This window comes from Argiope bruennichi, chromosome 1 (genome assembly GCF_947563725.1).
Source record: "Argiope bruennichi chromosome 1, qqArgBrue1.1, whole genome shotgun sequence".
Taxonomy (NCBI): domain Eukaryota; kingdom Metazoa; phylum Arthropoda; class Arachnida; order Araneae; family Araneidae; genus Argiope; species Argiope bruennichi.
The window spans coordinates 131,694,606-131,717,608 of record NC_079151.1 but is presented as its reverse complement, the minus strand read 5'-3'; the positions used below and the strand labels follow the sequence as shown (position 1 = coordinate 131,717,608).

Sequence of the window (23,003 nt, the reverse complement as noted above, 5' to 3'; positions counted from 1 at the left end):
GGATAATATTTTTACATTAATTTTTTACACGTCAATTTTTCAAAAGTGTATATTTTAATTTTCTATTTATATCAATATAGAAAACATTAAATTTTAAACTTGTAACCCTCTATGTGAATCAAATTCATATAGGTTTATTTGCAGTTTCATTTATCAGATTATAATTTTGTCTAAACTGATAAGAACATAATATTTAAAAAAATTACACCAAAAGAACAAATTGGAGAAATGCATTTTCCCCTATAGTTGCCATGACATGTAATACAGGATAATACATTTTATACCATATATCATTATTTTTCTTAGAGGTAAAAAGTATATTAATTTTAAAATTCTTCACTATTCTGGTAAATATTATGTCCTTTTACATTCAGAGATATTCTCCACCAAGCATACAATAATGCATGTCAAATATTGTTTATATTTGACATGCATTACAGGAATTATGCCTACATGCAACTAACTCCTGTTCTAATTCTAAAATATTCCTATGAAATATTAGTTATTTTTTCTGTACTAATAGGGAATGTATAAGCTCTACACAGATGGCCTTTACTGATTTTTTTTTATATCTAATACAGAAATATTTAAGGAAAATAAGCAGTACAAAAGATAAATAATTGATTATAAAAATAGTTTATTTATAATGTTGAGTATATCAAAATTCTTAATGCATCAATTTTTTAAAAAAGTTTTTCTAACAAATGCAACAGATCTCTACATATTTAATACAGTTACTAAATATTAAATTAACAATTAGTGAGGTAAGTAAAATTATTAAGTAATTTAAAATCTCACCTAAAATAACTGTCGGAACATGCAGTAGAAATAATATATGTTCCAGATGAAAACTCTTGTTCTTCAGGTCTACAAATAGCAACATCCATTAAACGAGTTTGAGGATCGAACTGAATATTCTTACTATCTTTCTTACAGTGCTTTACTGTTTCACCAAGTCCAGATAAAATAAATGAGCCCAACTGCTGCCCTTGAACAGCTAGAATTAAAGAGAGGTAGAAAAGCAGATAATATTCATTAATTTAAGGCTATGAGTTGAAATCAATATCATTAATATTTCAATAACATTTACATTTATTCCTTAACATATTTTTTAAAATTTATAATAAATAATTTCTATAACAAATCAATATGAACCATTATTGCTTTATCTAATATTTAAAAATGAATTTTTGTTTGTTTGTACTTTATGCACTGCTGTACCATTCATTCAATGACGATAAAACATTTCCAACTTGTTGTTTGCACTTGCACAGTGATTATATATATAGTACAATTATTATATGTAAAATATATAAAAATATAATATATAAAAACGAATTTTTGTTTGTTTGTTCATATTCTGTGCGCTGCAGTACCGTTCCTCCGATGGCGATAAAACTTTGCCAACTTATTGCTTGTACTTGCGCGAAGATTAAAAGCATAGTACAATTATTAGCATTTATTTTTAACACATTAAAATTTACAAACAAATCATTTGATACATTTCTTTTATACAACACTATTTTAAAATTGAAAACTGACAATCAATAAAGGACAAACAGTAAACAGCAAGTGTCACATGTCATTCATAATTAAACAGGATGGCTATTGCAAATTGCAAAATTATTTCTTCTGTGGTAGCAACAAGGCAGATACTAACTACTTTGATGAATATTTTCATGTGCAAATAAATGAAATCAAATGGTTAAAAAAAATGGATGTTATACTAATTTTTAATGCCAAGTTATTTTTTATTTTTATTATTCTAGATATCTTATTAATATAATCAGCCTTTTATTAAACAATAATTTTTTGTCATATCAGAATTTTTGTAATTTGTGATTTAAATTTATTGCTTACAAATATCGTCTGTTATTCTCCATATCATCATTTGTGCTCTTCCACCAACTGAGACAACAAGATAAGCATTCTCTTCAAATAAGTTCAACTTGCTGATGGCTTTGATACTTGACAAATGTCCTGAGAGATTGCACAATGACAAAACTTCATGTTCTTTTCCTACTTCAGCTTAAAAATGTTCAGAAAATGTAACTCATAATTATTTAGAATATCACATATACATAGAACATTACATAAAAATAAAATATAGAACATTCCATAAAAATCAATTTATTTCATTTCATCAAAACAAAGACATTTAAAAAAAATGTTAACAATTCTTAAATAACTGAAAAACAAATAAAAAATAAATATGATACTACTTTTATATATATCATAAAATATAAAAGCAGTATCTTTAAATTGGTTTCAATAGAAAATTTATCACTGATGAAAAGACAATTTTTAGTGCAAGGATACTAACAAATCCAATAATGCGTAAAGCATTATCTTCACCTCCACATGCAACAACTGACATGGAACCTATAGGAGAGAAAAAAAGTGTAAAATTAGCCTAACGAATTAATATAGTATTACAAAGTAAATATTGGCAGTAAAATGTAATGCATTTTATAAAAAGCTAAATTTAATTTTTTTTAAAGTTAGTAATAAGAAAAAAACTGATTTAATTTCATTTTTTTAACAAATTAAACCTATTAAATTTGTAACTGTTGGGATAAGTGTCATTCAAAAATATTTTGCACTATCAGAATGTAATCAAATATCAGAAAATTATAAAGGATATTATCTGTAGATGTTCATTTCAATTTTATAATTAAAATAGCTGAATTTAATAAAAAAATAAAAATAATAAATTTATGTAAGTAAAAATTTATAATTATTAAAAAAACTGAAATTATAAAGTCACACAATTCAATATATAATGTTCATAATATTTGTAATTAAATCTTATCATGATTAATATATTGCATAAAACTAAAATTTTACAAATTATAACTTCAGCTCTTCATTACTTTTTAAAACTGTCAAAATATATTGTTAACACATTTATAGTATGATTTCTTTACTTTTCTTTTTATATAAAAAATACAATTAATTAATTGAAATATCTGTTTTATAAATGGCAGCAAAAATGATTGCTTTTATTTTATATTCATGATTAGTTTAGATCAATTGATAATTTTAGATACTCTGTACATAATTATGAAATATGTTCAAAATTTCAAAAAATCTTGTGTGAAATAAAAACATTGAAATATAATTAATTCAAAATAATAATGTCCCCATAAATAAATTCAAAATTTAAACTATTCATTTGAATGAACAAAGTAGCACAGTATCAATGTTATTGGCTGTATACTATGATGTTCTGCCATAAATAGTTTCAATTTAATATGATACAGATGAATTAATGCTTTAATATTGACTATTTTTTAACAAGTAATTATAAAATATTTATATTAAGTAAATGTTGCTTGGTAATTAAGCATGTTTGCATGTATTATAAAGTAAATATTCAGGTCTTTATTGAAAAATTTAATGCAGAAAGAATTTGAGATAATTTCTAGCATCATTTCAAAAGATCAATACAAATGAATTATGAATATATAATTCATGTAAAGATGCAATTTCAAATTTTATTAGAAAAAATTAACTAATCATGTTGCTTCAAAAATATTTTTATTAAAAATAGATACATATTTATAAGAAAATAATTTTTATTGAAATAGTTATCAAATAGTTATAGGACCCAGTTTATATGAATGCTATTAAATATCAACATATTTGAATTGTATAAACAGATTAGACAATTAAAATATATAAATTTGAAAACAACTAACCTAGAGTATTGATATTCTTAGTGAACAAATAAGCTGTGCAGCAAAATTCCTGCCCTGAAATACCAGTCTGGGTAAGAATATTCAGTTAGAAAAAAATAAATCAATACCATATTAAAATAATACATGATAGATACACAAAAATAAAGTAACAATTCACATAAAAATATATATAAACTTTAATAGCAAAAATTCTCAATACAAAATTCCTTAAACATTTTTTAAATGTTAGGTTCTACACTAGAAAAGGAATATCATGTTATTTTTTTACAGCTAATTTTTCCTAGAACTCAGAATTGGATATAAAATGGATGGTATAAAATACTAATTAGCAGTAACCGAAAATTTATATATAATCTATTAAATTACTTGGTAAATTAAAACTAATAATGAAATGTAATGCAATAACACTATTAAGGGAAGAGATGCATAGTACTGATCTATACTGTTATAAGAAATTGAAAATCTGAAAAAGCAAAATCCAGTGCAATGAGTATAAGGCAAGATAGTCCAATAAGTTCAATAATATTAATGATATCTTATTCACTTAGAAAACATGCATACACACAGTCAGAGCATTCATAAAAACAACACTTACAATAAACAGAGATCGGTAGTAAACAATGGTAACAGTACAAAGCGCTCAAACAAAATTTCTCTACTGGAGAGAGGTTTCTCAAGACTATTCATGTCTCTCAATTGTCTGTTTTTTTTCACTGTCTATTCGCTTGAGCTGAACTCATTTGAAGATTCACTACCGATTCAGTGCTCAACTAAATATTAACTACACGACTCTGTTTTTGGCTTTCGATAATTTCCAAGGCAGGGCAAAGAATGCTATAGAACAATCATCATAACTCACATTCTAATGAATCCATGGCTATGATTTTTGTATATTCTGAAATCTTCTATTTTTGGCCAAAATCACTAATTTCGTGACCAGTCCTTCATAAATCGCCAAGACAGGATTTCATTTACTTGGTATCCATCAGAATTATTTGTAAAACTTCTTCCTAAGCCCAGTATTTACTGTACAGAGCACCAACGTTACAAATTTGTAACAATTTTCCAAATATAATTTTTTAAATAAATATTATAAAGATTGTGAAAACAATTGCAAATTATTACAAATGAACATAGTTTGAAATTTTTCCCAATCTAATATTTTTTTAATTAATATAATTTGAAATCACAATTAGTCTCAATTTAAGTAACTCTGTCAGAAGAATCATAGAAAACGAATAACTAAAATATAAGTATACATACTTTATTAACATTATTGATACTCTTGGAGAATGAAAATAGCTTCCAAACATAAAAATCTGTTTTGTTTTACATTATTATATATTTATTTTCATCAAAATTATAGTTTTAACATATGCTTTGAAGATACAACAATAAGTATTACTTACTTTCAAAAAAGATTTGTTAAGTATATGCTGTAAATTTTCTGAACAAAATATCACATCTTTCTTCTTAATTGCAGCAAATGTAGCAGTTCCATCTTCAGAAAGACAAAAATCCCATGATCTATGACCACCGCCACATTCCACTGTCATAATGGAACTTTCTAGTTGAGTGCTCCACACCATAAAATTTTTCTAAGATATAAGAAAAATTAAAAATTTTATTGCCATTTGTGAAAAAAGTTCTTACAATGCAGGTTTCAAACTAGTAATTATGCTAACATTACAGCATTGCTAGTTGCATTATAGCAATGTGACTCCAAAACTACAACAAATCTTTTTGTTGAATATAGACAAAAGTTACATTTCATAAAATGGCCTTTGACAAAATACTATAACAATTATAATTTTTTTTCTTCAAACGCTTATTTTAGGAGGAGTTTTGTAACTATATATATATATATATACCAAATATACCGAATATATATATACCGAAGGGATCACTTTCATTTGATATGTAGATTAATTGTGCAGTAATTTTTGCACAGTTTCATACGTGGAATTGTATCAGGAAATAAGAGAATGAAATTACTATGGCCTAAATTAAGATAAAGTTTTGGAAATTAATTTGGTTAAATAAAAATATCATTATATATATATATATTTTAATCCTTTCCAGAAAATCATGTTTCTATTTGTGCTTTTAATTATAGAAAAATACAAAACTTTTTCTTAAATATTTCAAGGAAATTTAACAACAACAAAAAGAAATCATCCAAACACATTCTTAAATAATAGAAATAGACCATGGTTAATAAAGAGAAAATAATTAAACAAATAGTAAAAAAGCAAACATAACATCACTCATGTCTAACTGTGATGTCATGCCTAATTTCATAAAATAATACTTAACATAATTTTTTATTATTTTGAAATGATTAAATCATTTTGTATATTGTTGTCTAGTTGTTAGTAACTTCCAAAAAGTATATATATAATTTTAACAAATTTTCCAAAGGAAATTAATGAATAAGTATATTTAAAAAAACCTTTCATGGATTCAAAAAATAATTTTTAGAAACAATGAAATAAAATGCATACAAAAAGAAAAGTCAGGCATGAAAAAAAAATTGCTTAGAAAGTACTAATTTTAATATGAATGTTCAGTCAAAAAGAAAATGTATAACTAAATAGTTGGAATTTTATCATTTTATTATAGAGATTTTAGAATAACATACCTTATGTACCCAAAATACCTGCTTCCAAATTTTTAAAGTTTCCTTTTGCTTATAACTACAAAACAATGTGTTATGGCTAAATTTTGAAAATAATTGATAATAGCAGAACTACATAACGTTGAGTTTTTAAATCAAAGTGTAGAGATAACTTATCCATTCGGTCTGAGTAAATCATAAACATGGAATAAAATTGAAGCTTACTGTATGAAATCCAAGCAAAAGTAAGTCCTCGTCATAGAAAAGCATTCTTCCTATCCATTCCAAATCATGTGAAACCTATGTTTTAAATGAAATGATAGAAGTTTATGTTTATAAAAACAAGATAATTTTTTATTTCTCAAATGTGATCTCATTTTATATTTATCAAATGAGACATAATGAAATAAAAGTGAGATTAGAGCTACCTTGATGGTATGAAGTAAATTTAAATTATTATCATGTAAAACATAGAGCTGAACCTTTCCATCACGTCCTGCAGAATAAATTAATGACTTATGTTGCTGAATATCAGTAACACCATTATCCCCATGGATATAACGGTGCGACATACAAGGGATTATCTAAAATAAAATGAAAATTGGAGTTAATTATCTGCATTTCACAATAAAATGAAATAGAAAAATAGCTGAAAGGAAACTTAATTAATCTAATAGCAATATAGCATAGAAAATGTAATCAATTTAGTTTTGAAATAATTGTTTTAAAGAAGACTGAAATAATAAATTTTACTGATTTTAATTATAATCAACATTAAAAAAAGTATTTTATTTAAAAGACAGCAAGCCCCCCCCCCAAAAAAAAAAACAGAAAGAACATGTTAAATGCCCTATTATATTTAAGCAACTGATGCTTAATTTCTTGATTAGTCAGTGTTTGAATTGACACTTTATATCTTTTAAAAAATATTCTATTGCTAAGATCGTAATAATCAGAAAAAATCTTGAGTTGAAACATTTGTTTAAAAAGATTTGTAATAAAATCATATTATTCCTCTTATTTTAATTCAAGATGGTACTTGTTATTATTATTGAGCACTTAAATAAATTTCATCAGTAAATTAAAAAATCACAATTATATGATATATTATTTATTTCACCAAGATATCATTAAAACTGTTTAAATAAAATTAATAACTAGTTTAAATATTAAGTTAAATTTATAAAATTGACAAATTAGCAAGAGATTATCTTCCAGAAGCACAACAAAGAGACAGGGTGTGCATTGATACAATGTCAGCCTTAGGGATTCCAAAATTACATTACTTTTTTTATTGCATTTTAAAAGACAAATGCAGAAAAATTTATACATTGGTCAACAGTATAAATTTTATAAGCATTTAAAGCAGTATAAGCAGGAAGAAAGTTTAAAAAAAATGCCATCAACTATCATTATCAAGCTTCTATAATTAAATTATTTTATATTCAGTACACCATTAGAAACAGTTAAATGCAAAAGGTGTACAAGCATGAAGAACTCAGAACAATGTCATCATTATTAAACTTCTATAATGAATTTACTTTGCTTTGAGTAAATCATTAGAAAGAGCTAAATGCAAAAGCAATACAAGCATGAAAGAAATGGAACAATGTCATCAACTATCATTATTAAACTTCCATAATGACTTTTATCTGATAAATGTCATGACATATTCATTCAATATGTATAAATCGTAAATGTAATTTCAGTGTGCATTAAATATAATTGTAAAATCAAGATGCATAGTTAAATGCATATTAGAATCCATCCATCACACTAAATTATAAAAGCAACATTAAAATAATATTCGAATTACCGACATACCATCAATTTAGAATTAGCTCACAGCAATTATAATTTTAAAATTGTTTTTTATGACATAAATTAAAAAATAAGAAAAAATACAACCAGTAAAAGATATGATTTTAATGTTTAAAATACCAATTCCATTCAAATAATCATGAAATCACTTTCATTTTTTTATTACCGACAGACTTTAATCTTGTAATGCTAAGATGCTTGTAATGTAATTTAATTCATATGTATATTAAAAAGCAGGTACCTTATTATCCTCTGATTTAGGATTGATCTTAGTATGCAGCTTTGAATATATAGATATACTGCCACTTCTATCTCCTACAATAATGCAATCTTCAGAAGTGATATAAAGTGCAGCAGTTGACCACCAGTGATGTTTACATTTTGGAAGGAATAATTCTTGAACACACACCATATTAAATTCCTCATTTTCATAGGTAACCTTCCAAAAAATCTGGAAAAGAATAACAAATGTATAATGAAAAGTTAGCAATATTTTTTGCAATATATATATATTAAATATGGTTAAGGAAAGTGGAAGTTTTCTTTTTCAAAAAAAATTAAGTTTAATGCATTAAAAAATTATTTAAAAAAAAACAAACAAAGAACTTCTCCAGATTTGTTTCAAAGAAATATATATGATATTTCAGAATAAAATTTTGCTTCATAAACAATGACAGTTGATATGTTATAGTTGTAGAGAATCGTTTAACCTTTAAGATAAACATACAAATAAAGAAGAAATTACTTTTGTATTTCTTCATAAGATCATTTATGGTATAACATTAATAAAACTTAAATTTGAAATGAATGTTAGAAATATTAATTCTTATGTATGAATAGATTATTTATTTTATTTATTTTTTCCTTTGAGCAAATAGCTTATTATATTTTTTTTGTTGATTTTTGAGAAAATAAAAAAAAAAAACTTTATTGCATGCATTTTTTTAATCTAATCAAAATTGAAGGTACTAAAATTAATGTTCGGAATTTGAAGTAAACAGTAATGGAAAATGTTATTCATCAGTACACAAAAATACAAAAATAATAAAAATAGATATTCGAAGCATACCATATGTCCTTTGATGCTACATGTTAGAAGATGATCACTTGCTTCATTAACCCAATGTAAAGAACATATTTTATTCTCATGAGCTGTAAATTTTTTTATTTCAATTTTTCCAGGCGAATAATCTAAAAGAATTAATTAATGAGAATAAATTTAAATAGCAGACATATTAAAGATATCAAAGTAAGATGAAAACTTTTAATACCTTTTAGACTCAGTAATGCTACTTCACCAGAAATACTACCTAAAGCCAGATATAAACTTCCAATTGAAACTGATGGTACACAATACGAGGAAAAAGCATTGTCATAGAAAATATCCTCCCAATTTTTAAGTTCCATGTTGTACAATGATAACCATCTAATAGAAAATTTCAATAAAACATTTACAGAATTTTCTGATTAATAATCGAATAATATTAATTTTATTAAAAAATAAAGATTTTCAGGAATCACATTTTAAAAATGAACTTTTAAGTGACAAATGATATTTTGTCAAACATAAATTTTCTTCCTAAAAATGCCAAAGAATGATTCCCATATTTCTTTCAGTTCTAACTCAATTTAAACAGAAAATGTCAAAAACTATTTTTCATTAAAATATGATGTGCTAAATAATACAGATATAACAAGAATTAAAATATCTCTGCTAAATTTTGGAAACAGACAAAAATTATTTCATGATCAACTCCAATCTATCAACAAAAGTAAGATGATAATATTGGCAGAGCTAGAATATTGGTTGAACCAGATATTCTGGTTATAAAAAAAAAATCTAAAAATTTACAGCTAATTGAAATTTTAATGCATTAATTTATTTCAAAAAGTAACATTAGTCGAATAAAAAAAAGGCTGGTTGTATTACCCTTTATCAGTTGTCACCATCAAATGCTTCTCTAATTTACCAGTTAAAAGGCAAGTAATTCTTGGAAAATCTGCGGTCGATGAAATATCCTGATAATAAATGATTAAATATTTAGTGTGTTAAATAACAAATAAATAAGATAAATTAATCAATTATGAAATGGATCTATAATTGAATAATTTTTATTTCATATTGCTAAATTTAGAGAAAGGTCATAATATATAAAAATTTAATTAACCCTTCTCAGATATGAGATTTTTTTTTATTTGAAAATTACTTGAATTGATAAATGATTTAGAAAGCTAATTGCTGAAGGAATTAAAATGTCAGTATCAGAATAATTAATAAGCAATGTGACAATTCTTAATACCATAATTAAGTATTCAAAAAATAATTTTTTTTAAGATGTGCTAATATTTTTTAACTCTGGTAAACTGAAAAAAAGAATACTTTTTCTAGTGTATTTCTTGCAGCTGCGTATACAGTTTTGATCAAATAAATTCAGAAATGATAAAATTAAACTGAATAAATTTAATTTTATTGAAAGCAGTATGAAATACTGTAAAAAATTCCATAACAGTGTAAGGGATTTTATATTATTTTTAAAAATCTTAGCTAATTTCTCCTATTTTTAATTTTTTTCTATTTAAAACCAGGCTAGCACAAACCAAAGTGTGGCCTAGTACAAAGTTGGTTGATGAAGTTTTGAAATAAATTTCATAAAACAAAATAATAATTTAATGCTATTTATTAAACAAATTGGTATAATAAGGATATAGATTTATTAACAAGGATTGGACAAAGATTTTAGAAAATGGTGAACAATTGAATTATATTTAAAAATAAACATTTCAATTACATTAATAATAAATTAGTAAATATTCTAACCAAAATAATGACTTCATAAACTTATAAAATGAAGAATAATATTTTTAAAATATCAATATGCCTTTTGCAAAATCAATTAGAAGAGCAGGCCCATCAGAAAAGAATTTTCTGCATTATGCCCCCCCCCCAAAAAAAAAAAACTAATTTCCCAATAGGAGCTATTTTTCAGAGAAAAGCTACTAGGAAATTAGCATCTAAAATAATAAATGAAAATTGATTTTCACTTGCAGATTATTTATTTTGACAAAAAATTTATGACATGTTTTGAAAATATATAAATCAAATATATTCAGTTATAAAAAGTTAATTTAGGAAACTGAAATAATTATTTTGTGATATGATATTTTTTGGAACAATGAAGCATAAACAAAGCAAAACAACTACAATCAGGATATCAAAATTTTGATTTTTTTTCTCAAACCTTTTGAATAACACAATCTACATTTTCTGGTTACATTTATTTTTGAAGAGTTAGGTGAAATATAATTGGTAAATTGTTTTTCAGTGGTTTCTTTTTTGGTAAAATTTCTTCATAATTTTTGGTGTCAAAAAAAAAAAAAAAGGATTTCTATTAGTAGATGAAAAATATAGTCCATATCTGTAATTTTTAACTATTCATAAATTTCTTTATCAACATAATTGTTAGTCATATTTTGAAAATACATGTCGAACATGCAAATTATGGTATTACTAAAATGTAAAATACTTAAATTCGCATGATAGAATGCTCAATGCCTATTTTATTTTTTTTTAATGTTATATTGGTATTAAAATTAAAACTGTGAAAACTTGGAAGTGTTTTAATACAGCCACACTAAATTTAAATGAATAACAATGTAAAACATAGTGAAATCCACTTATTACTATTAAAAATTTCCATGATAAAAAAAAGTGTCAATGCCCATGGAAATTGTCTTCTTGGTTATGATGAAAGATTTTAATAATATAAAAATAAATATTTGTGTGATTTTTATCACAAATTCTAAAATAAGAGCATTTTTTTAAACCATTTTTTTTCATATCACAGACATGAAACAAGTTACGAAAAGAAAAAAAGCTGAACTACATAAATAATGTGCAAAGCATATATAGCGAGAAATAAAATAAGTATAATTAATTGAACAATAAAATGAATAATTTGATACTAAAAATGCTTAGGATTTTAAAGAATATTATAGAATCATTATATAAAAGAAAATTAATCAATCCCAAGAATGATAAAATGTGATTCTGAAAATGTTGAAATACGCATTTTCACATAAATTTGTCATGTCTGGTAATTTTCTATCTAAACACATATAGCTTTTGCTCAACAATAATTTAATAAAATTCACAAGAAATTACATATTTTTTTTTCTAAAAACTTTATATAAACATTTTTGGATTTCTGAAAACATAAATTACTTCACCATAAAAGAAATTTTGCACAAAATTAGAATAAAGCTAAAAAATGTAAGTAATCACAAAATGATTTGATGTCATTTTCTCAAAGATATTCTGAAGTATATAAACATTTTATAATGGCTTAGTTGAAATTCCTATAAAAATTAATATCTGTTCTGATTTATATACAAACAGAATCATTCAGTAATAGAAGTACTTTATTTTTAATTGCACAAATTTAAAAAAAAATAATTTTATTGGAGCATCTCTAGGTATGATTCAATGAAAGTAAACCAAAGATATACTACAAAACACAAAAATAATTAATTAAAATCTATAAACAAGCTTGAGAATAATATGAAAGATATTTACCTTAGAATGAAGAGAGATTTGTGAGATTTTTCCACTAACAAATGCATTTTCTACATCCCACATATAAACACCACCATCACTGCCACCAGTAAACTGAAATGTACAGTAAAAATTAAAAGTATAGATTAATTTGATCAATGAAATAACATATTCAAAAAAAATATATGCAAGCAACTCTAGGTATAATTCAATGAAAATAATTTTTTTTAAAAAAAATATAAGTTTTGATAATATAAAGCAAAACATGTATAAATATTTTATGACTGAAAGAAAAAAAAATTATGCATCAAAAACTGCAAAAAGATTTAATGCTCTATTTGAATACAAATCTAAAAAGCAAAAGTATTATATGCAGATTTTTAACTTAAAAAATTTTGAGATTGATCCACAAAAATGGCACTTAAAGAGCATTATTTGTTAAGAAAAAAGGTGGTTTCTGATACATCTTTTGTATCTTATTCAATATGTTGTTTTATTTGAATGTTTCTAGCTTCAATACTGGGGTTTGAGTTGGTCTAAAGTTTCAAATTTAATTTATTAAAAATCTATATGTAGAATTAAAGAGATATGTTTCAATGAAATTTGACTGCATAAATTTTACCACAACATTAAATTTTCTGAATTTATTTTAATGTTTATAATTTTTAAATCTAAAATTTAGAAATGTTTAACTAAACAAATTTGATAACATAAATGCTCAGTTAATTTTTAAAAAAATGTGATAAGATAGCAATTTCTCAATATACTTACAGCAATGTACTTTTTCATTGGTTTGCTTTCATCGTTATCATTTATAGAAAGTGTGTGTGCTGTTTCTAAGCACCATATGCTACCACCCTAAAAAACAATAACCAAGCATATGTATTTAAAATAACTGTGACATTATACTGCTTGAGACTTTTTAAAATAAACTAAATTAAATTTTAAAATAAACCATTTTAATATAAACCGGTAAAGGACAAAATGACAGATATGATATGATATAACAATATAAATATAATAAGTATGAATATAAAAAAATATTATTTTGAGTTTAATAAATATTACTTAATTCATAACTTTCAATGGATCATATTACATTGTGCATTTAGTTCTTATAAATAAAAAGCATTATAGTCATTAAATAGCACAATAGTACTATAAATATATTAAGAAAAAGGAACTATAATTGCAGTTTGTTAATAATTTTACAATATTGTTTGATATTAAACAAAATGCTAAATAAATAAAAAAAAATGTTGCTACATCGATTGAAATGATAAAAAAAAAAATGCTTCATTTATGTTTAAATAAAATTATCATTATTCATTGAAATTATTTTATGAATTATTATTTTATAAAAACATTATTGACTCAATGATATACAATCATTAATTTGCTCACAGAAAAGAAGGAATGGATTATGCAATCTAAGATTTTTTTAGAGGGAATATTATCTAATAATTAACAAACTAAAATTCTACATTACACAAACTTTTTCTTCAGATTCAACAGTTAGATAGTAAAAATATCCAAGAAAAATAAATTTCTTTAAAATTTCCTTCTAATTATCATTAACTACTCTCAAATGAAACTCCCTACTTCTTGTGAAGGCAGAAGAAATATTGGTACTCAAATAAATAAAAAAGCTTTTGAAGAACAAACTTAAAATATATTTTTAACTAACTTTTATGTGTAAAGATAAGTTATTTTCAAATATTTAAAAACTTATTGTTTAACCTTCTAAGAAAATGCATTGACTCCCCATCCCATAATTCAGCCAAAAGACAGATTATTCATATTTACATATTTATTTCCTTAACATTCCATTATTAAAATTTTCTTAAGATTTCTAATATTTTTGATTAAAAAACAAAATTGAATTATTCACTTTAAAACAAATTTTTCAGAATTTAAAGCTGTTAGAACAAAACGACAAGCCTTTCTCAGAGACTTAACAATAGGGTAAATGACATATCAATAACATTATTATTTTTATTATTATCACAATGGATGAATTTGCTGAGCAAAATGGAACACATGGTAAGACTTACTTTATGAGCCTTCTTCTTTTTCAGTAGTACTCCATTCAAATCCCAGAAACAAATTTGAGAATCCTATAAAAAATTGAATTAGTTATCAGAAACAATAGAACAATTTTTTTATAATTTCATTTAAAAATAAAAAGAAATAAAAAGGCTTTTAAAAAGTTAAAGATCTCAAGAATCTCATCTGTAAAATATAGATGAATTTCAACAATGATAACAATATTCAGTTATTATGTTCATATAAAAACAAGTATATTTTGGAAAAAATTTATTTTTCTTGCTTTTAAATCTGTAAATAAATAACATATCATCAATAAAAAATTACTTTTAAGTTCTTTTGATAGAAACAAACAGTTAATAAAGCTTGAAACTCACAAACACTTTAAAACAAACATTTTTATCCTCTTCCCCCTTCAGAAATAAAGTAACTCTTAGGATAGATTTAAAATTTCATCAATAATTATAAATTTTTAGGGATTATTTTTGCTCCTTTCCCCCCCCCCCCTTCAATGCTGGAAAGACCACAACTTACCTCACCAACACTCAAGATGCAGTTATCTAAAACAGTAGACATCCAAACTCTAGACTCATGAGCAAACAAAACATGTGAAACTTGAATAGCTGCTTTTTCCCAAAATTCTAATGTGTCATCATTTAAAGCTGAATTGCTGTGCACTTTCCAGAGTCTCACACTGCGATCATCAGATGTTGAGCTCAAAAGTTTATAATGTTTATTATAAGAGATGGAAAATATCACTCCCTAGAATAATAATAATAAACTTTAATGATTATCAAAGAAGCATAAAATAGAATTGCTCTAACTACACTAAAAAAATAAAATACATGGTGTTTTTTTATAAGCATGAAAAAATTCACATTATACCTATATAAAAATATTTTAAATACATACACACAGTCAAATAGACAAAAAAATATATGTATATATATCCTTTATAAAATATCTAATTTTTAAATGAATAAGTGATATGAATGCCAGCCCATTTCATATCATTCTAAGCACAACAAATGTTACATGGATTTTTATTTAATAAAAACTACATTTTGCAGATACTGAAAACTTCCTATTATCCATCAAATTGAATATGGCAATCATGCATTATCAAATCATACAGATAATCCAATAAAATGGTTAAAAAAAGGATGCAAATCAACATGAAGATGCTTTTGACGATATTTTACTTAGAATAAAAGGACTGCATATGCAATTGTTAACAAAGCTTATGAAAATAAGAATAAAATTCCAAAGGGGAAAAATATTGATGTTTTATATCCAGGAAAATCAGCAGGTAAATGATATTTTTCATTTCAGATAACTTTTTATAATTCATGAATAAGGACACCTTACTCAAGCACTATTACTTATTCAAATTATTCCTAAGAACTAATTTGTTATTTAGTTTTAGAAATTATTTTCCTGTAAAAAAAATTATTGTAAATGTCAAAGTAACTGACAATGAGTAATTCAGTCTACTGATGAATTTACTCAACATAACGAAAAGGCAGGAAAATTAAGGTTACAGAATCTACATGAAACAATTAATCATTTTAATACTCACTTGATGTCCAGTTAAGTTGTGAATAGAAGGCTTTCTACCATTGCTTTCTGAAATAGAATTAGGAGACCATAAAATTATTTCTTTAAATACAGTGCCAGCTGCAACAACAATTAATTCAGAATTACAGCATATTATACATCCAGCATATCTATGACAAAGTTAAGAAAAGATATAAAATATTTTACATATAATAAGATATTGTATGTAATTTTACAATAAATTTATAACAGTCATCTTAAGATGATAATAATTTATTACTATGCATCAAATTAATTAAAGTGAATTGACAGAATTTTTCCCTATTTTCTAAAAGTATAATATGCAGTATCTTTACCAAAGGATATTTATTCAAATAAAAATACATTAGAATAATTAAGATATATTTATATTCTAATTTGAAGTAGCTGAAGTATATTACAAGATAAGTCACAGAAATATGAGTTATGCTCCGATAACACAGATGATTTCAAAGCTTCCTTCTTTACACTCCCATACCACATCAGCAAAAAATTAATGATAAAAATTGTTAACAAGGAAATTCTTCAGTGGAATCAAGCTTCAAGATTGGATCCTCTGCTCCCAAAAGCTAAGACCTTGTTATCAGATCAAAGCAGCTGTTTAGGATAATAAATTAATCTAAAAAATTGGTATTGAAATAATATGAAGAAAATATAATAAAAAATGTAAAAAAGGGATTTGATATCTTTGATCAATGTTCTGTTTTATTTATTATGTTATAAATGCTGACATTAATTTTGCACTTATTGCTACTAATTTTTAAAAAAATTATTTTAATATTTTTTTTAAAAAAACCTTATATGGTGATCAGTGGTACAATATAGTGTTATACTTCTGACTTGCTGTATTTTTGATCAGGAAATTAAAAATAAATGAGAAAAGTGACTTTTAACCATACAAATGGTATTTTATAAATAGTAAGGTATTTTATAAATCATTTCTCATTATAAGATTTATTCCTTTTAAAATATATTCATTATTCTACTATTTAATAAATGAGCAAATTCAGTCAACTTAATATAAAAACAGTTATATTTTCAGAATTCTTCTTTCAAGAACCCTAGCTTGTAACTACCATTTCCCAGCACTTTAATAGGCAATTCAAGATAGACATATTTTTTTGTGCCCTTCGTATACAAAAAGAAAATACTGCAATTTTCAAAAAAATTTGCGTAAAGATTTTGATGAATTTCCCTATTTCAGAGCTTGCCAGGTCCAAAAAAAATATTTTTCAAATAATGTCTTTGTTTGTCAGTCAACAGGGTGACTCAAAAATGCCTTTGAATTAGAAAGATGAAATTTGGTAAGAAATCTTTACACCACATTTGTAATTTTATCGAATTTTGAACAAAATCTATTCTTATGAAGTTTGTCAGTCTGTCTATTCGAGTGCAAGTGAACATGATAATTACAAAACGCAAATAATTCCAATGATAAAATTTCGTATTTAGTTTAAACGTTTTAAGTATAGATCTGCATCAATTTTGAACAAAATCTGTCAAAGGTTTGACTATTTGTTTCTCAATATATTCACATGCATGCGAATAAGATAACTAAAGAAAATGGATTGCCTTAGATAAATGAAATTCAGTATTTGATTTTGTCATTAAAATTGTAATTCTGCATCAAATTTTGGATTCAATCGTTGAACAAACAAACAAACAAAAGTAACCAAAATGTATACCTGCTTCTTTATTTCATTTTCTTTTTTTTTTTCTTCACTATATTACAAAGCATGAATTTTTCATTTGTGAGTTTCTGAAAATAAAAATCTGAGTACTCATAGCTTACATGGCCTTGCTAAAGGTCCACAATTTTTATGCTGGGAGAAGGGACCTTTATAATGTAGTATATGAGAGAATCTCAGAAAGACCATTCCTGCAGATGTTTTTCACTGGAGACAAATTCATATGCCAAGTATGCTGAAGTTTTAGCAATAAATACCATAAGACACCTATCTAAACAATTTCTTATCTTGTAACAATGTTATCTTAATTTTTTAAAAAACTATTTAAAAGTTAACAATTTGGTATATCAAATCTTAACTTGAAGCATGCTTGTATCTCAGAAATATTTTAATTCATCATGCCTCTGAAAGTATATTTCTAATGCATAGAGGAATGAAAATTTTATTTTGGGATCTTAAAGAGAATTAAGTTTTCCAACATTACAATAATTTTTCAGAATGGAATAGAAAAATTGCAACAGACTATATGATCAAATCAATGATCAGACCAATGATCAAATAGAGAGGGGACACACAAATTACCAATTATCTCAAAATCTGAGGAAATCGTCTTCGATTAAGTATTCGATATTTATTACGTATTTAATCAAGTCAAAAGAACAATACTTTCTATTTAGAGGAAATCAATGATGCTTGATACTTTTCAGTGATGAAATCAAATAAATCATTTTATTCAGCACAATAGGTTTTTTTTTTTTTTTTTTTTTTTTTTGCAAACAGCAATGAGTTAAACTAAGTTTATGTACTAAAAATATAGAATTTTATAGCCAATTGTTAGCAAACAGTAAAGATCAAAAGTACCATTGATCAAGAAAAATTCAGCTTATGTTGAAACTTTATTCAATTATTTATCAGAGCACTAGAATGGAACTTTATTTACTTATGTCGCAAGAATTGAAAATTATAAATCTATCACCTAATTAATTTTAAATTAGAAATAATATAGTTTAAGTTTTCCACGAAAAACAATTTTAGAATAAAATAAATTACAGTCTTACAAATAATTTAGCAAGAAAATTAGAAGAATTCAGGAAATTTAAACTAATAACATTAAGCTAAATTAGTAATAAATTTTTAATTAAAATGCATGCATATTTTTATTCAATAAAGAACTAGAACTAAAAATAAAGGATACAATATGCAATTCTCTGTGCTTTGAAAGATGCTAGTTTGAGTCTTATTAATATTCCATACTGACAAGCAGTTATGAGCCGAAATAGCAGCAAAAGAGTTTGGAACTTTCCTATTTTCCTTCAGCCACTGAACATCGTGAATCCAATCATTTAAATAAAATTCTTCTGTTATACTCTTAAGTCTGGAAAAATTTCAAATGATTTGCACATAAATATATTTTAAAGATCATTTGTGATTATACAGTAATGTATTTATCATACAATAACATAATTAAATAGAAATAAAAATTATTATTACTTGAATTTGGAATTATTACATAAAAAAAGTAAAACAAATTCTAATATTATTAACAAAAGTGTAGAAGATTCCAAGATAAGTCAACCTTCTAACTCTCCGACCCGCCCTAAGGCACACGGATTTAAACCATAGAACTGAATGACCGGACCGCCGCAACAGCAATTGGCGGGAACTGTGGTTGAGTCCTAAGGGCCGTCACCGGCCACGGTACAACCCTCCCCGAAGGAAGTACGTCCCGTCATCGATGGGGGGAGTCAGATCCCCCACCTATTAGTGTACCCTCCAGGGTGGCGAGATCCAACCACCATGCCGGATGCATCTCATCCTCATTTCGAGGTGCCCCCCCCCCCGAGGGTCTAGATTCCAAGATAAATGAAGTCATGCATTGAAAGCAAAGGCAAAATAACCTTTATCTCTATTAATTAATAAAAGAAAATATGAATGGATCTGTTTCCTTCAACAGGAGAGATCTTTTGACCCAAAGTTACTAAGCACAGTAAATTTTACAAGATACGGCTGTGTATTTTAATGGCCACTAAGAAAAATAAATTTATGGTTTGGTCTATAATTTATTAACCAAAGATTTTTGCAGCTGTAGCAAGTTTTTCATGCATGATTTTGCTAGCAATTCTGCTTTTAATTATAAACAATTTTTAGGGAAAAAATGTTGGAGAACATTATCAACAGAGCAGATTTTAAGGATTCTTATGCTACAGATTCAAGTCCACAAGATCAAATTTTCAAGAGCTCCTTTTTAAACTTTAAATGTCAATTGAAAAACATGATGGCGCCCTATTTTGATACATTCTATGTCAAAGAGAGAGAGAGAGAAAAAAAAACTGTCTTGTATTTGACTTCCATAAACTGGGATTCTTTGGAATTAAGTGAATAAGTTTTATTGTTTAAGATCTCACAAACAAGCCATTATAATCAATCAAACTAAGTATTACCAAATAATTCTGAAATTCAAAAGCAAATTTTTATACTTAGTATATTAATGTATAAGGGCATATAAATAAAATTATGTTACCTTTTCACAGATTTGACTTCAATTACATATATTCTCACACTTTTTGCACCAAAAAATAAGACTTTATTTGAAGTTTCTAAAAAGAGAACACCATTAAGCATTTAAACTTTTAATTTAAATACAAAAAAAATATCATTTACAGAATTTTTCGTAAATATATTTTTTTTTTAATGAGGGATCACATTTAGCATATAACAGTCCAGTAAAATAAATTTCAAAAAATAATTCAAAATCAAAATTAGGAAATAAAATCACCTATTCTGATACCATGAACAGAACAACTTTGGAAAACAACTTCTTTTTCTAAAAGAATTCTCTTTTTCCAGTCATATAAAAGAATCTGGTTACTTTCAGCTGAAAAATAAATAAAACAAAATAGACTTTAATTTATAAATGTTTCTAATAATAGTTTAGTTAAAATATTTGTTACTAGCCACTTTTGTCAATGAGCTGGATAATAGGTACACTTAATTTTAAACCTCTTAGGAATTCATACCCATGATTCCATCAACAAACAATTTTTAGGCATCTAATTGTAAGATGTTAAGATCACCTTTATGATCTTAGATATGTTTTATTTAATGTGCTAGTAAACATTCATAATGGAGATTGAACATATGATATCATAATGCTACTGAAAATATAATAGTTTTATTTATTTTCTTATTTTTTGTGATATTGTAACTTTATCTTATTCATCAGATATTAAACAGAATCTTTCTTAGCTTTCAATAATGGAAGAAAAATGCACAGTTAAATATTTGATGAAACAATAAAAAGAGTTTGAATTTCAAGCTAACTGTGTAATCTATTGTTGAAAATTAGGCAAATAACATTTTTAGAAATTATCATGGAAAACTCCAAAATCTAACCTAATTTTTGATTAATAAAAATTCTAATTAAAATTTTTTTAAACACTACAGAAGGTATATTCATCACCTCCAAACTATATATGTACCAAGTTTGGTAACTCTAAGTTAAGTGTGTATAGCATGTACAGCAGTAGCATATACAGAAATTCTCTTCTATTAGTAGTAAAGATTATTTATCCATGCAAAAAAAATACTTTATCTTAAATTTAATGTTTCAAAGGAAGTATTGTTCTTCAGTTCATGCAAAACTATGAAGCAAAAATGTGACAGGTCTGAATTTGAATAAGAACAGTTCGATTAAATTACCTGTGTGTGTATGTTTGAGTGGAAACATTGTCATAAAAAAAGCCAAAAACCATGAAAAGTCAAAACAGCCTTAAAAATAACAAGGATAATTCCAATAAATTATTTTGCAAGTCTTAAACCAGCACCGTATGTGCTATTCCAAGCACATCAGGAGGATGCTTGCACCCGATTGACTGTTCTTTTTACACCCAATGAATATGATTTTTTTTTCTTTCAATGTAATTAAACATTTCCTATAAACTTTTATAGCACTGCTCAATATCTTGATACATTATGGTTGCTTTTGATGTTATTTAATTAAAGCTTTTCAAAATTCCATCCTATTTCAAATTATATTTATAATATAAAAGTAATTAATAGAATAAAAAAACACTCAAAATAATAAAATAACCAAGGCTGAATTTCAATTTTCTCATAATATAAAAAAATTCTATTTTAGATATATTTCACAAAAATGGGGAAAAAAAGTGAAGAATTCAAAAATATAATTTAGTATTTAAATATTGATTCAAAAAATATAGAATAAATGGATATAATTTTGTTAGTAATAAATGCATCACAGTATTAAAATAAAAAATAATTTCTCTCTAAATGATATAGATTTCTATTTTTCCAGATGGAAAAATCATATTCTGTGTAAAAAAATTCTCAAATTTAATTTTTTTAAAACTACTACTAATAAAGAAGAATGTGTATGTTGGCATTCTATAAGCCAAATCATCGGACCTAGCTCTACTATATTTGGCACATTCATGTAATTTAAAAGATGGAAGCATGATGAAATCTCAGTGACTGTTTTAAAATTTTAATTAATAATGAATTTTTACATGATTTTACATTTTTTCACAATAACTTATTACAAATCATCATTGCAACAAAAAAAAGTTTCTTGTATTATTCCAAAATTTTAAAAATTATCATTTTAATAGTACTATCTTAATTAACATGCAATTTTTTTCTGCACTTTGTTAATTTTTTAAACATTTTTTTGCATATTTTTTTTATCATTAATATGTATTGTTGCATTGGAATTCAAATTATTTTTATTGTTACAGCAAATGGCAAATAAACTGGACAAAATCACATAATTTTCTTAAAGTGTTGGAAGCTAAAGAAGTAAAATTCTGCTTATTATCTGCATTATTTACAAGGGTAAGGAAAAACAAAGAAAGTACTATGGAAGATAAAAAGCAGTTAGAAAAAAAACAGATTATCTACAGAGTTCTGCTTTTAATGATATCATGGAACTAGACTTCATTAGGAAGGCTCATGTATAAAATAAA

General features: G+C 24.9%; 1 protein-coding gene across 2 annotated transcripts in view; it reads right to left on the bottom strand.

The window, feature by feature from the left end:
• LOC129964199 (WD repeat-containing protein 6-like) overlaps positions 1–23,003 on the bottom strand; it is a 35,138-nt gene that overhangs the window by 10,701 nt on the left and 1,434 nt on the right. For both annotated transcript variants that reach the window (XM_056078929.1, XM_056078922.1), the window contains exons 2-20: positions 20,798–20,896; positions 20,543–20,618; positions 19,217–19,396; positions 16,317–16,464; positions 15,272–15,499; positions 14,746–14,808; positions 13,463–13,549; positions 12,713–12,805; positions 10,070–10,158; positions 9,411–9,565; positions 9,209–9,330; positions 8,381–8,590; positions 6,747–6,902; positions 6,544–6,618; positions 5,111–5,299; positions 3,702–3,768; positions 2,320–2,382; positions 1,861–2,028; positions 799–997 (exon numbers count right to left, since the gene is read on the bottom strand). In XM_056078929.1, the coding sequence (XP_055934904.1) occupies positions 799–997; positions 1,861–2,028; positions 2,320–2,382; positions 3,702–3,768; positions 5,111–5,299; positions 6,544–6,618; positions 6,747–6,902; positions 8,381–8,590; positions 9,209–9,330; positions 9,411–9,565; positions 10,070–10,158; positions 12,713–12,805; positions 13,463–13,549; positions 14,746–14,808; positions 15,272–15,499; positions 16,317–16,464; positions 19,217–19,396; positions 20,543–20,618; positions 20,798–20,896 (2,467 nt within the window). The remainder of the gene's footprint in view (positions 1–798; positions 998–1,860; positions 2,029–2,319; positions 2,383–3,701; positions 3,769–5,110; positions 5,300–6,543; positions 6,619–6,746; positions 6,903–8,380; positions 8,591–9,208; positions 9,331–9,410; positions 9,566–10,069; positions 10,159–12,712; positions 12,806–13,462; positions 13,550–14,745; positions 14,809–15,271; positions 15,500–16,316; positions 16,465–19,216; positions 19,397–20,542; positions 20,619–20,797; positions 20,897–23,003) is intronic.